The sequence below is a fragment of the Apteryx rowi genome, unplaced genomic scaffold (genome assembly GCF_003343035.1).
Source record: "Apteryx rowi isolate R43461 unplaced genomic scaffold, aptRow1 scaffold_613, whole genome shotgun sequence".
Lineage (NCBI taxonomy): Eukaryota > Metazoa > Chordata > Aves > Apterygiformes > Apterygidae > Apteryx > Apteryx rowi.
In genome coordinates, this window is record NW_020450887.1 from 404,705 (window position 1) to 418,664 (window position 13,960).

A 13,960-nucleotide genomic window follows, 5' to 3' on the forward strand; every position below is an offset into this window, starting at 1 on the left:
ACGGTAGCAGATGCAACCACCACTACCTTACAGGCCAGTACCTCACTGCAGTATAAATATATATCCCCACGACACAAGATGCTGCAGGGGAAGGCATACTGCAGCACAGTGCTGATTTTAAATAGAGCCTACAGCATATTTTAAATATATGGGCAGAGCACTTTAGGGAATGCACAAGATAAGCTCCTTTTCCAGATGAGGCCAGTGTGCTGAACAGCCCCTCTGTGGCATCTTCATTTGCAAACTAAGAAAATGGAAGCAGTTCCAAATGCCAGCTAATGCTGTAGTACAAAACAGGCACAGCTGACTAGCAGAAAAAAAATCAGAAGTACTTCAGCGTGTCAGAAGCAAAATGAAGGCCTATTTCCTTGTCCTAATGTGTAGCCTTTTCTGTACACTTCTGCACTGTTTTTATCCACCACACACCCCCCAAACACACAGACACCTTCCTCCTTTATGCTACAGACTATGGAAGATGATTCTTTGAAAAAATCAATAGCACAGACAAACTTAAAACCATATGAAAAGTCAGCTTAAAAGAGAAGAGTTACAAACCTCACCAAAAAAGATTTGCAAAATGCTTTGCCTTAAACAAAATAAAAATATGTCCTTGGTTAGAGAGAGAAAAAAAAAAAGTGAAGCAAAGTTCAAACTTAGGAATTAATGTACCTTATGTAGCTGGCCTGAGGGTTTTTCGGAAACAACACCCTTCCAACATCCTCTAGGGCCCTTCCACTTGCGGATGTTTGGCAACGTCGGCTGGTTCAGCTCCATACAAAACTGGAGACAAAAAAAAAAGATCAGCTTTGCAGATTTAAAAAAGACAGCAATAAGCATGCAGAGAGGCACTGATAAGGCATACCAAGGAACACTGGCTATACTCTACTGAATTATTAAACAAAAGCCACCTTCAAATGTGAGGCAGTTTCTGTCACTGAGGTCAAGGAAACTGCAGCAGTTAGCTGCAAAATTTGAGCTTCAGTTTTTAACACAGCAACAGCCTAAGCTGGCCCTCGTAAAAGGAAGGTTGTTAATACAGAAAGAACAAAAGTATGTCCTTAGCGCATATGAGGAATGCAAAAACTCTGCCCTCTGAGAAAGTTTGTACAGGAGGAGGTCTGGGCCAGATTCCATGCGGGCTGACCCCTGACTTGACATTATTTGGAAATTACATTAAAATAGCTCAGTGCAGATGCTACAAGTAGAACTTGTTTTAAAAATATATACATTTGTTCTTCAGACTTCCCCCCCTCCCCCACAACACACCAGTCCCTTCAGCATAATTATAATCAGCTAGAGCCTTTGGAAGCCACAAATAGCATCATCAGTAAAACTCACTAACTACTTATTTGACTGGAAAGGGGGTTCTTCTGTGCTGTCTCCAAAGACATAACTGCACAATAATCCTTAGGCCATTATATTATGCACTCTTCCACCGCCTCCTGCACCATCCTGCTCCTACAGCAGAGGCAGAGAGATTTCACAGCCAGGCAGCTGAATCTTCCCAGAGGGCAGGAAATCCCTGTGCAACAGCACTGGCTTGACTCCAGTACCGACCCTGTCCCTCAGCCGCAGGGACAAAACAGGAGGAAGGGAGTAGACCCAGCTCAGCGGCTGGTGCCCAGCTGACAAAACGTTTCTTTGGGTTCAGACTCCCCTGACTTTGTGCCAAGGACACCCCAGGACTCTGGCAGGAGAGGAAGAACTTTCTTCTCACCCCATTTTGGGTCTGGAGTGAGCTGAGGGCTGAGACTGTCACAGAGCATCTGCTCTCTGCAAGCACTTCTGGTAACTCAGAAGCAGTTTCAAAAGAAATAACGAGTCAACACCTTGAAGGCAAAGAAGCAGAAAGTTTAGGCTAAGAAACCTCAAACAAATTAACATGCCCAAGAGCATACTGTGGGTACTGCAAGAGATTGTAAATCAGAGGAAGGAGATCTTTATTACTACAGGGTATGTTTCAACATCTACATTTTAATGGACAAGTAATAAACTACAACCATAAAATATTTTCCAGAGACAAACCCCATAGACTGCTGTGCAAATTTTGTCCCAAGTTTCCGGCCTTTTTGGAGATGCTGTCAATAGACCCATGGGATGTCAGCTGAGCTGCCGTATTTTTGCCTGGCATTTTGCAGCCATACATACAACATACGCACTATGTGGTATATGCACTGTAAGATAGATGCTTTCTGGATGCTTAAGCCTTCTTGTGCATAAATGAATCAGCTGTACACAGAGCAGATCTTTCTGATACTCTCCAGAGGCATTAGTCTTCCTGGACACAGCTGTATGGCCACAGCCCTGGGGACACATTTAGATTTCTAAGCATACAGTCATAGAGACTGCACAGTAACATCCAACAGATTAGGGATGCTAGAACTGTGGAAAACCTGGAAAGCATTTGAGTCCACCTGGATATGATCTTGAGACTGAAAAGAGACTGTGCCCTGGAAAACCCTTCTAGTTGATATTTAATACTTTTTGCCAGGAGTTTCAAAATAGAGCTCAATAGAAGGAGCTGCAGCCCTTTGTAAAGTTAACGTCAAGTCAAGGTGTCTGAGGCTAGACTCCACCTGGACTCTGGCAGGGAGACCGGGCAGCAAAGCAGCATGCATGGGCTGCACAGAAGAAATGTGCGCACACGGCAGCAGTGGCTTAGGGGGCAAGAAGCTATTAAAAAGTAATTACTGTGAAAGAACAACAGGGGCTTTCACCGTGAATCATTTTGTTGTATCTGAAACTGTATTGAAAGAGAGGTTTTCACAGTGAAAGGCCATCTTCAGCCGAGATCTTGTATCCAGAATGACATTCCAAAATACGCAGCAGCATCACAAAGAAGGATTTTCAAGGCACCTGATAACCTTTCCTACACACTGATTCTCCATGGTGGGATGTGCTTCTGGACAAACACAGTTTGAAGAGCTACAGTGATAACTGCATGGATAGAGACATTTCCTACACAGGTATCAGTAAAAGGATGGGATGGCAGTTCTGAGTGGCTGTTATTCTTATGTACTCTATTCTTATGTTATGCCTATTTTATCTTCTGTTTTAAATAAAACCAAAACCTGCTCTTTTAATAACTGCCTTGTCTGTAAGTTCAGCATCCTGGAGTCTAAAGCTGTAAGCACTTACTTTCAAGAAGTAAGTAACTCAACAACCTTTTTGTCTCAGAAGGCTGAGTCATTTTAGTGCCTCACTCAAAGCGAAAATATTTGACACATCTTTTAAAAAGTTCTCTGAAATGCAGCGGTTTGCTGGGGCTCCTTATTCAACATGTATAAACATACTGTGCATGTTCAAGTCCGTTATCTAAGTGGAAGCAGTGCTATGGTGTGCCGATCTATTCAACAAGGAGGCATGCACAGAGCCTGTGGTGCCTGAGAACAGAGCTCCGTTCTGAGTTGATTGCGAGGTGGTACCGTAATAAACCCAGTAAATCATGGTAATAACAGTTGTCATTTCTAATGTAATTCTGCTGACTTTACAACAGCAGGAATTTGGTGAATGAGTTTTCTAACACTTAAATAACTTAAATGAGCAAACATGCAAAGAAAATGGTTGAAGATAGAAGTTCCACTGTAAACTGACAAAAGAGTTAACTTAACTTTGGGCTGCAGCTGCCGAGAAAATCCAGCCAGCACAAAGTACATGACAGGGCCAAATAAATACTACAGAAACCATCATTTTATTAAAAAGAGCACCTGCAGTCAACTAGTTGAATATTTGTTTCCTCCAAATTGATTTTTTAAGGCCTTGATTTAACTTTGCTCAAACAAAGAGCTGACAAGTGAGATTACACAGTTTGTTCAGAAGAAGGCATCAATCCATGCTGAGTACAGTCTCAGCAACTGAGAACTTGGCCTAAAGCAGCTGACTTTAATTTGTGCCCATTTTCCAGTGCTTACAGGCATGCAGATTTTCAAGGTCCAACAGCATACTTGTTTAGGTCATATTTTTTGCTCAGGTGAGAAGGGCATTTCTTAAATCACATTGTTCTGCCCACAAAACTCAATATCAAACAACATTAAACTTTCCCTTGTACAGTATAAATATACAGACAAGCTCCTGGCCTACACTGGGAAAGAAAAACAATTTTCTTCCCTTGCAAAGTTACATTAGATGTGTGTCAATCCATTTCAGGAGCAGTTCTCCAAGTGGTAAAGAAAAACCAAAATGAAAATCTCAATCAGAATGACCTTTTTTTTTGAAGTCCTCATAAGGAAGAAAAAAAAAATTCTAGTTTTGTTTTTCTCTAGAATGTTTCAGACTGCAAGTTTCCTGAAATCATATAGTTAAATTAAAAAAAAAAAAAAGGAATTGAAGTGTTCAGCTTCTTTTACAAGTTAGGTTTTGCTAAGATGTGTTTTATTAAATCCTACATGTACTGAGCCAAAACTCAAACATGTACCGTAACAGCAACAGCACAAGGGCTCATTTGCAAAGATTCCCTGTATTACACCTATGCTTTCACAGTCTCTCTCTCAGTTCAGTGCTAGATTTTGTCGGATAAGCAGTGGTTCTAGGGTGCAGGAATGCAGCAGGAGACAGACTCAAGAAATAGCCTATGTAAAAAGCAGTCTGTGCTCTTAAATGGTGAATCCCTCAGGACACTACCCGCCTGTTGCCAACCTTTTGATGCGCAAGGGCCAGTGCAGGACCTGGGAGAAACCCTATTACCCTCGCTCGTCAGCAGCACATCATCTTCCCAAGAAGAGAGGATCCAAGGAAGTATTGTTCTCTTTCCACCCTCACAAGAAGCCCATGACTATCGCTCCCAGCTATTCCAGAAGTGGAGATAGGGATGGGAATAAGGTTACGGCTAATACTGGAAAATAACAGAGGGGCAGCTGGAAAAAGTGGGGGAAACATACAGTTAAGTAGGGATGGGAGAAGGGAAGGCAAGGAGGCTAGGACTAATTTGGGAGCAGGAAACAATGTGTGCTGGACTGGCACGTCCTGGCAATCATAAGGGAATGGCAGACTCCCTAATGCATTTTTTTTCTCCTCAGGACACATTAAGCACTGCCAGCAAGAGCAACTGATTTATGCCTTAAATTAAATATCTGCCAATGCAGTAACTCTGCTTACTAAGAGAACTGCCAATAAGCACTGGCAGTGACCCACAGGCAGATCTCCGAACCTGTTGTTCAGCGTGCCCTGGGTAATCTTTACTATTTGTGCTATTTGTGCAGCCACTCCAAGTAGGCACAATGGGGTCATCTGTTCCAAAGGAGGACACTGCTCTGTGCTGAGCAACTTGCCTGTCAAGCGTTGCTCTTGTAACACAAGCCCTGGGGACCACACTGAGCCAAGTGGCCTCCTTCGGGGTGAGCATCTTCTGCCCGAAAAGACGGTGTACTACTCCTAAACCCAAAGGAAATCCCTTGTGACCAAGAAAACAAGTAAGCCTTAGGGCTTAATAAAACCACTTGTAATTATGCATTTCTTATTAGCTGGTAATTCCTCTTTGAAGGATACTTCAGCTTCAGAGCTGGATTCAGAGCACAGACAGCAAAGAGGGGAGGGAGAGCAAGACCCTGTGAAAGGAGCTTCCCGTGTGAGCCTGTTGTTATGGCACAGTACGCTTCTGTGCAGTAATCACTGTGTGAACTTTAGAAGGGCACTCAAAGCAATTAACTGTCTGTTTTGTTTAATTTACCACAGATGCTTTCAAGCCAAAAGGGCACTGCAGTAAATGTAAACAGCAACTTACTTCATTAAAGCAGAGATCATTTTAGTTCCACTTACCAAAGAGGAGGGATAAGAGCAAGGGAAAAAAATATATATATATATTTAATATCTTATGTGCACAGTTCCTTTATTAACAGAGCACTAGAGGGAGCAGCTTTAATGAGTACAGGAGATGCACATGAAACTTCTATCAATTTCTAATCATTTCAGATCTATTAAGAGATGTCACATTATAAAGACTTGACATCCCCACAGTGAGAGAGACTTGAAGTTCATGAGTTGTGAAAACTGCAGGAGCTGCCAATAGTTGAAAGGAGAGCTCGAGCAGCAAAAATAAAAGATGCTTAACTATATTAGGTCAAAATTCTCCACCTTTTTCAACTTGCAGGTCCTGGAGAAATCTTAAAGTGGAAATCTGAACCTGTGCATAAAAAAAAAAATTCAAGTCTTCTGATACTGGCCTCACTTTCCTGTTATTTCCAGGGACCTCTTAGTAGTAGTTCATGGATCCCAGGAATTTGCAGGTCAGGGGCTGGAAAACACCAAAGTAAGGGCAAAGAATATTTTATGCTAGAGAACATCTCCCAGTGATGGACTTTGTGCTTCAGGAAAAAATAAAGAAAAGAGACCTAAGAGACACCCTGTGAATTGTGCAGCTGCATTTGAAGAGAACTGCCCCAACCCTCTCTAAACCTGACTCCTCTAACAACAAAATTCCCATCCTGAAACAAGGCAGAAGATACAACAAGATTGACAGGGGCTTCACAAGACCATTCAGAGCTACTTTCTTTTAATCCAACCTTTAATTCATATTTCTCCAGATCTCTCTCCTTCCATTGTTCCTTTATCACCCTCATCTTCTATAATATTTCCTCTGCTTCATCACTGGGGACTCTCTAAGCTAAAAATCATGTTCCTGGGACTAACTGCACATTATCCTTTTTTTTTTTTACTCATCCAAGAGTGGAGCATACCTTTATTTCCAACCAAAAAAGCAGAAACAAACACCTGTAATCTTAATCCAATCTACTATATGCAGGACACAGCAAGGGCTGGTGCCTCTTAATTGAGCCTGACCTAGAAAAGTTAATTTCAAGTTCTCAGAAATATTTTTAACAACTTCAGTTTTCCCATGATGCGTCCTGATTTGACATCCATTCTCTTGAGGAAAAAGAGCATTTTGTTAGATCTTGTATGTGATGAGGAAGAGGCAGAGCTAGGGGATGGAGAGATTTGTGGCTGCTGTATTTCACTGGAGCAGCTATTGAGGTAGGGGTAAGAAAAGGTCAGGCACTTCAGGACTGCATCTCTATTGTCCTGGGGCAGCCATGCGTGCCAGTGCAAAGCCAGTACTGAAGGGGTGCAAGACACAGTCGGGCCAGGATTTTCAGCACGCTTTCGAAGGCTAGTAACTCTTCGCATCCGCATTCCCACAGGCAGGAGCAACTAAGCAAAGGGACACCGAAAGGCATCGTGCCTTTCAATTGCAGCTGGATTCCTGTATAACCAAACATAACTGCAGGGGAGAAGGAAGCATTATTATGGCTAAAGTGTAAACCAGAGACTCAACATGAGATCCCACTTCCTACTTACAATAGCATAATCTCGGGCCGTCATTGCTTATTTGCCTTTCCCTTAAGCGCATCTATTTCCTGTTTGTAAAAGTAGCCCAAAAATACCCTTGAACACACACACACACACACACACCAGGGAGATAACGCGCACTGATGCTGGGGATGAGCATGGAGACTCTGCTCAGAGAAACCATACAAATAACACAGGGGAAGGGGAGTGGCCCTGTGTTAAGATATAATGTTCTATACATGCCCAGTGTTAGCCCCTTCCAGGAAGGCTTCATTAACGATACCTTAATGTTTATTGCTTGTGTTGTTCAAGCGTAGATATTACATGAAGGCAAATAAAACCTGGGGGGCAAATAGGGGTCTGCTAGATAGCTAATTACTAGTGTTTGCAGAGGAGCTCCAAGTCCCACAGGGAATCAATTTCAGATCGCAGACATATCAACACATTTGTTTCAGGAAAAACTTTTTACTTCTCCCTCTTGGACATAATTGTACAATGAAGTTGTAGCTGAAGAAAGAATAAAAAAATTGTGTAGCATATAGAAGCCAAATTATAAAGTTTAGGAGAAAAATTCTGTTATGAAAGAAAAGATAAGGAACAAATATATTGAAAGGGCAACAGCCACCGAATGACTCCTGGAAGGTTTGTCTGCCAGTTTTGCCGTATCAGTTTATCCTGTTTACATTATGCCATCCAGACCTGGGGYGATACCTTCGGATTCTCTACTTGCTGTTCTGCTTCTTCTAGATCTAAAACAAAATATTGAGATTGATGGCTAAATAATTCTTGCCTCCTCCATTTTCTTCACAAACATTATCTACTGCACCCTTCAAACAGCTCTATAAAGTCTTCACGGGGACTGGATCTGAGGCAGAGTATTTCAGCACTTAAAATTCAGCTAAGCCCCTAACCGGGAGCTTTCTTCACAAGTAAAACTACACCTAGAGGCACAATCATCATCTATGTATTTGCACACTGGAAATGCAAAGCTCATTTGTCCTCACAACACACAGGCGTACACACATACACACACACACACAGGTATTCGCTGGCATATCTGAGAGCTCCTTCAGATGAGAGCTAAACGCAAGCCAGTACAAATTTTTGCTCCCTAAAACTTCAGCACTCGGCACTCAGGACTCCCCTTCACAAAGACCGTGGCAGGGGCAAGCCGAGGGGAGAAGCTGCCTACAGAGGTGTCGCTTATACCCTGTCCTTCACTAGAGTTGGACACCTAGCTCCCACTGGCAAGGAGATGCCTTCGTCTGCTTGTCCACTTCTGTCCTTAATACTTAAAAAAAGAACCCTCCTGGAGCGAGGGAGATATGATGAGAAAGGCTCATTTCTGAAGCCCAGATACATGCAGTTTTAGGCCAGAAATGAAGTTGTTCAAGACCACTCTGCCTGCTACAGATTGGGGTAGTTGTGGGTATGCACAGAGGCATAACTCTGGTTACCTGAGGACCATTAAGGCAAAGCATTAAAGACTCTCTAATTTAGGCACTCATAAGGTAAGGGAGCAGCTGGAAGATGCCTGTCAGGTTCATAAAGTTTTTAAAACTAAGCACATACTTTCCATGTCATACCCACACCAGGTTATCTAAGCCCCTGTGTGAACTTGGCCCTTTTTTTTGAACCAGCCCATGGACTGGAATTAAAAATGAAGCAAGCAAGAGCACGAGTCTCTCCTGCAGCTGCTGTGTTACTCACCCATTGTACTTGTATGAATGTGCAGGAAATAATTATGCTCACTGATAAACTTAACATTATCTCAGTTATCAAAAGTGTATAATGATTTGTTTCCATATATGATTCTGTTTGAATCAAATCAGTTATATATAWATTTTTTACTAAGGCATTACAGTATCAGTTGGGGAGTAGGAGGACTGGAAGTTTTCACTCCCAAATTATTTGCTTTCCTTCTTGAGTACTTATTTTGGAAAAAGTCAACGAGTTTCTACACTATCCTCCCAGATGAATCACAGCTAACCACAATCGCCTAACAGCTTAATCCTTTGTAATATCTGAGAGGAAATTACATTTTTTTATCTTTGAACAATTGATTGTAGCCCATAAACAGTTCTATGTTTGTCTTTTAATCATACCAGTCCTGGGACAACAAATCAGATCATTCAGTGGTATGTTCTTCTAGCTTCACTCTAAACAAAGTTATTATTTAAATAAACAGTGTCTTTTTATAGAACATCAAAAGGAAGACACAGAAACCTTTGGTACAGAGCAGTGAAACAATAACTAAAAGAGACAATGCAATAAACTATCCTAACACATAGGAGGTCACTATTTAAGAACGATAGGATGCTCAACTACCTATTGTCAAAATGGGGTATGTACCATTTTTCAGGCAGTTTGCTGTTTAATGAGAAGCTGTCTTCACAAATGCTTAGTGGAAATCTACACTGTCATTTTGCTATGGAAGAGGACACCAGTATTTGCAAACATGTATGTATGAGAAGTTTGGTTTTAGATGAGTGTAACTCTGCCTATTGAAGCTCCCACAGTTAAGATTTAAGTGGCACAAGATCAGGCCCAGCATGAAATCTGACTCTGCGGTGAAGAATGAGACACTGGTATAGTCTCCGTGAGCTCCACCATTCCGTGCAGCAGAAAGATAGAAGGAGATGGCTACTTCAGGCTGAAGCCATTTATGACAGTGGCCTAGGAGCAGCACCGAACTCCTCTCCCCAGCAGACCAGTGTCACAAGGCACCACACGTGAGTAAAAAAAGAGATGATAAAGACATAGTGAATTATGTTTCTTTTACACTGCAAGATCTCTGGACAGGATCTGCGAGTTGGTTAGTGTGCACACAACAACAGCAGAGCACAGTCTRGCTCTCACTGGGGCCTTGGGTTGGGTACAGAAATACAAATTTAAAATAACACCATTACTAGTGTTGTTCAGTCCCCCACCTGGGAACCCCTTAAGTTTCCTCAAGTATGTATCTGCAGCCTAAAGGTTCTTTCAAGATCCTTTTTTGAGCACATGAAGAACTGTATGTGAATATATGAGTGCTACCACTTCCTAGCAAACACCTTGTGAAGCAGGTAACACTTCTACAGGAAAGGCATGGAGAGAGGTAAGAGCAGCCAGCTGGGAGCAGGTTTTTATATGTTCTTTACACACGTACAAAAGGCAAAATACCAAAATTTTGCTTCTTCACGTTTTTACACTTACTACACTACACTGTATCCCTTCTCTCAGCTGTGAGTCCCTGTAATGAGTATTCTCTCTCAACTTCCATCTTTCATTTTAAGAGAGGTTTATAGCTGCTACATAAAATTATATAGTCTTCTCTGGAAGCTTACTGTACCTGGMATTGATTTAGCATCATTTGGTAAGTAATACATTGTGCTTGGAAAAGACAAACATTAAAAGCTTAAAATACTTCTTCTCTTCTCCTATTTTTAAGGAACAGGTCTAGTGTGAGGTCTAAGAGCAACCAAAAATAGAAGATTTGCATACTAGAACTGGTTCTGTCTAGATGGTGTTGTGAGACCATGAGCTGATATAATCTTTAAATATGCCAGATAATTCAAATATTTTTAGAAGCCAAACACATGTCCTGAGCATGTCAAAGGCATGTTTGTTTTTTTTCTCTAAGGCAAGTACTACAGTCTATTGTACGTACTACAATGAATTAAAATCTACATATGCTATGTTAAGAACAGGCAACTACAAAAAATGATTAAGACCTGAAATAGGATGGCTTTCAAAGAATGAAATGGCTTGGGGAAAAAAAAAAAAAGATTAAGTCAGGTTGTGGAAAGGAGAATTCTCATTTACACAGGATCCTGAGATTTATACAGGCCATCTTACCTGTGATTTCCACTTTCAGGGGCATTACGTCATGCCATATGCTAACATATATTTTATACTTGCTTGAAGCTGAAGAGGATAGCTCTGAAGCACTTTTTCTTTCTTTTTTTTTTTCTTTTTTTTTGGAAGAAGGCAAAAATACACTGTTTGCTGCCTTCTACTGGAAACTTTAGGTCTTCCATATTTAATTTTTTTTGTCCCATGAAAGCTAGAAATTTATGACTACAGTATTTTGTGTGTGTTTGTAAGATACAAGTTTCTCATTTCATCTTCTATTGTCAAAGACTGTGCAACAGAAAGAATCCATACTAAGGATAACAATCTCACATGGGTTCTTTATTTCTCACGTTTCCATTACAAGCTGAGCTTTTTCCTTTTACTTCATGGGACAGATGTTTTGCAAGACACATATTATCTGAATACTGCTTTTCTTACCCTTAAGAACTTTTTTAAAACATAATACAGGAATTTGGGTTCAGGAGGCTGTGAAGGACAATCACAAAGCCTCGCAATTTATTCTTGAAGTCTTTTCAAGTGAGTGTTTTATTCTGCATAAATAGGCAGTATAACCATTATTGGTAATAATGGCACACTAAGGGAACTTATGTGATGTAAAGAAGAAAGAAGAAGCCCTCATGATTATGAGGCCATCTTTTTATCAAGCTGTTTTTACAAGAAAAGTGGTTATGTTCAAACACTTTTCCTAAATTGCTATAAAACAGGCTGCTCAATTAGTTAGCTGAGCTAAAATCATAGCCACCACACAGCTGAACTATTTACTTATTACTGTGTTTTCTGGTGTAAATACTCAGGTGCTATTTTCAAAATTTTTTTCTTCCAATTAATTATTTCCAAAGGAAGAGGAAAGTTTTGTTTTTCTGCCACTTCAACCATCAGAAAGAACACAGAATATCTCCCTAGGATTATATATGTATACCCAGGGAAGCTATTATTGAAATTATTAGAACAATACGGCATCAGATTATGTATCACTATGGATATTGCTTCAAGCAACAACATATATAAATGAACTATGTAGTCAAAACATATGTACTCCACTTTGCACTGTTACAGCTGCCGCTCTCTATGGCCATAGATTGTGCAGCAAATGTTTGGAGAACTAATCTGCATGTTTGTTTGGGGCTAGATATAAGGCACCAAGCAACCAGGAGTCTGTGACTGCCTGGGAACCTCTCACATTTCTTTACCCCGAGCCGATCCCTTTTACATGAAACAGGGAAGCTCCTATCGACTTCTGTGGTGTGGTGTAAAGCCATACCACTATGACTACTACCTTACTCACCTAGTAATCACCAGGACTCCCTGAGGAGAATCAGTTTGTCAGAACCTAGCCCTTCATTTGGAAGGCAAATGGAAAAACATCCTATGAAACATGAGACCAAAAGTGATAAGAACGAGTTTCTTGTTCACCAGTTATAAAAACTGCAGTGAACTCTATTGATTTGCCATGATCTGAACCTATTGACCTGCACATTGCCTTGACCCAAAAGAGAAGAGGACAATGAAAAAAAAAAGTGCTAATAACAAAAGAACAAACAAAACTGAAAGAGAAGAGGGAAATCACACTGTTTTGAATATTATTAATCACATAAAAGCTGCTTAAGCACATAAGGCAACTAGATCTCTCTCCACCCCCATGATGAAAATTTTCTAGAGGTGTTAACAAGTGACTTTTTTTTTTAAACTGTACACTTCTGAAATATATGTGGAGGTAAAGATGGACTGGAGTGTGCTGATGTGCAATATGAGAATGAATAAAAGCAGCGTGCTAACTCCTGTGATACAAAGGAAAATGGAATAGCCCTCATTATTTCAAGGCCACAGGCTGGCCACCTCCACCACAGAGCCTTGCATCTGAAGTAGTTAGCAATTAACAGGGCATTTTATTTCCATCCATTTCTTTCCTACTGTTATTATTACTGTTTTTCCCCAACTGATTTAAATTTCTGTTTAGAGCAGACATTCTCTTCCGTAATAAGAACACACATACAAGGAGGAGAAAAGTATATAATATGACTCACAACCATTGCCACTTTCAAATATTTATTCTTCCCTCAGGCATTGATTATATCACCTTACAGAACACTGTGCCACCTTCTGTAAAGTTATTTAAAATAGTCCTGTATCCTATTCCTTTACTTCTCCTTTGGATGCTTATTATCAGGAGGATGTCTTCAGTCTGCTAGAATTAGAACATTTCATCTCACTTTTTTTTTGATTCTATACACCTTTTTCTCTACATGTTTTTCCACAAAAATTATTTATGGTGTTGCATGAGGAAAAATCATCATAATAAAAGAGATAATATTCTGCCTTCACCCATGAGCAACTCCTCTAGAGATTTGTGTAGGGACAACCTTCTAACCCTGTACAAAGTTCTGCTTTAACAGATGTAACGGATACTGGCTCCCCATAGAGAAAAATCACATTACTTAATCCACATCAACAACCAAAAAAATGATTTAGGCTGACATTACACCACTCTTGCTGCTATGTCAATCAAAAAAAAACAAACCAAAAAACAACAAAAACAACCTTCCCCCAAATTGCTGACTATTAAAACTTATCTTGCTTCATGAATTTTGCTCTGTCTTCTGCCATCTTCTAGAAGAAGGACAGGGGAAAAAAGGACAGATTACAAAGTCCTCATATTATTTCTATCACCTACAAACAAAAYTTAAATACATGCCTGCATTTGTCACCTGCAATTTCTGTTCCTCCTTGCTCTGGAAGTGTAGAGAACAATTTCACCAATGGATAAGTTTGGCTTCTGTCCTAGGATGAGACTAGATGCCTCACAAAAGAAAGGCAACCTAATACA

The 13,960-nt window shown here is 40.6% G+C and overlaps 1 protein-coding gene across 1 annotated transcript in view; it reads right to left on the bottom strand.

Annotated features, from left to right (window-relative positions):
- EEPD1 (endonuclease/exonuclease/phosphatase family domain containing 1) overlaps positions 1 to 13,960 on the bottom strand; it is a 72,601-nt gene that overhangs the window by 10,938 nt on the left and 47,703 nt on the right. Inside the window, exon 4 of the mRNA XM_026083742.1 lies at positions 670 to 780. Within this exon, the coding sequence (XP_025939527.1) occupies positions 670 to 780 (111 nt within the window). The remainder of the gene's footprint in view (positions 1 to 669; positions 781 to 13,960) is intronic.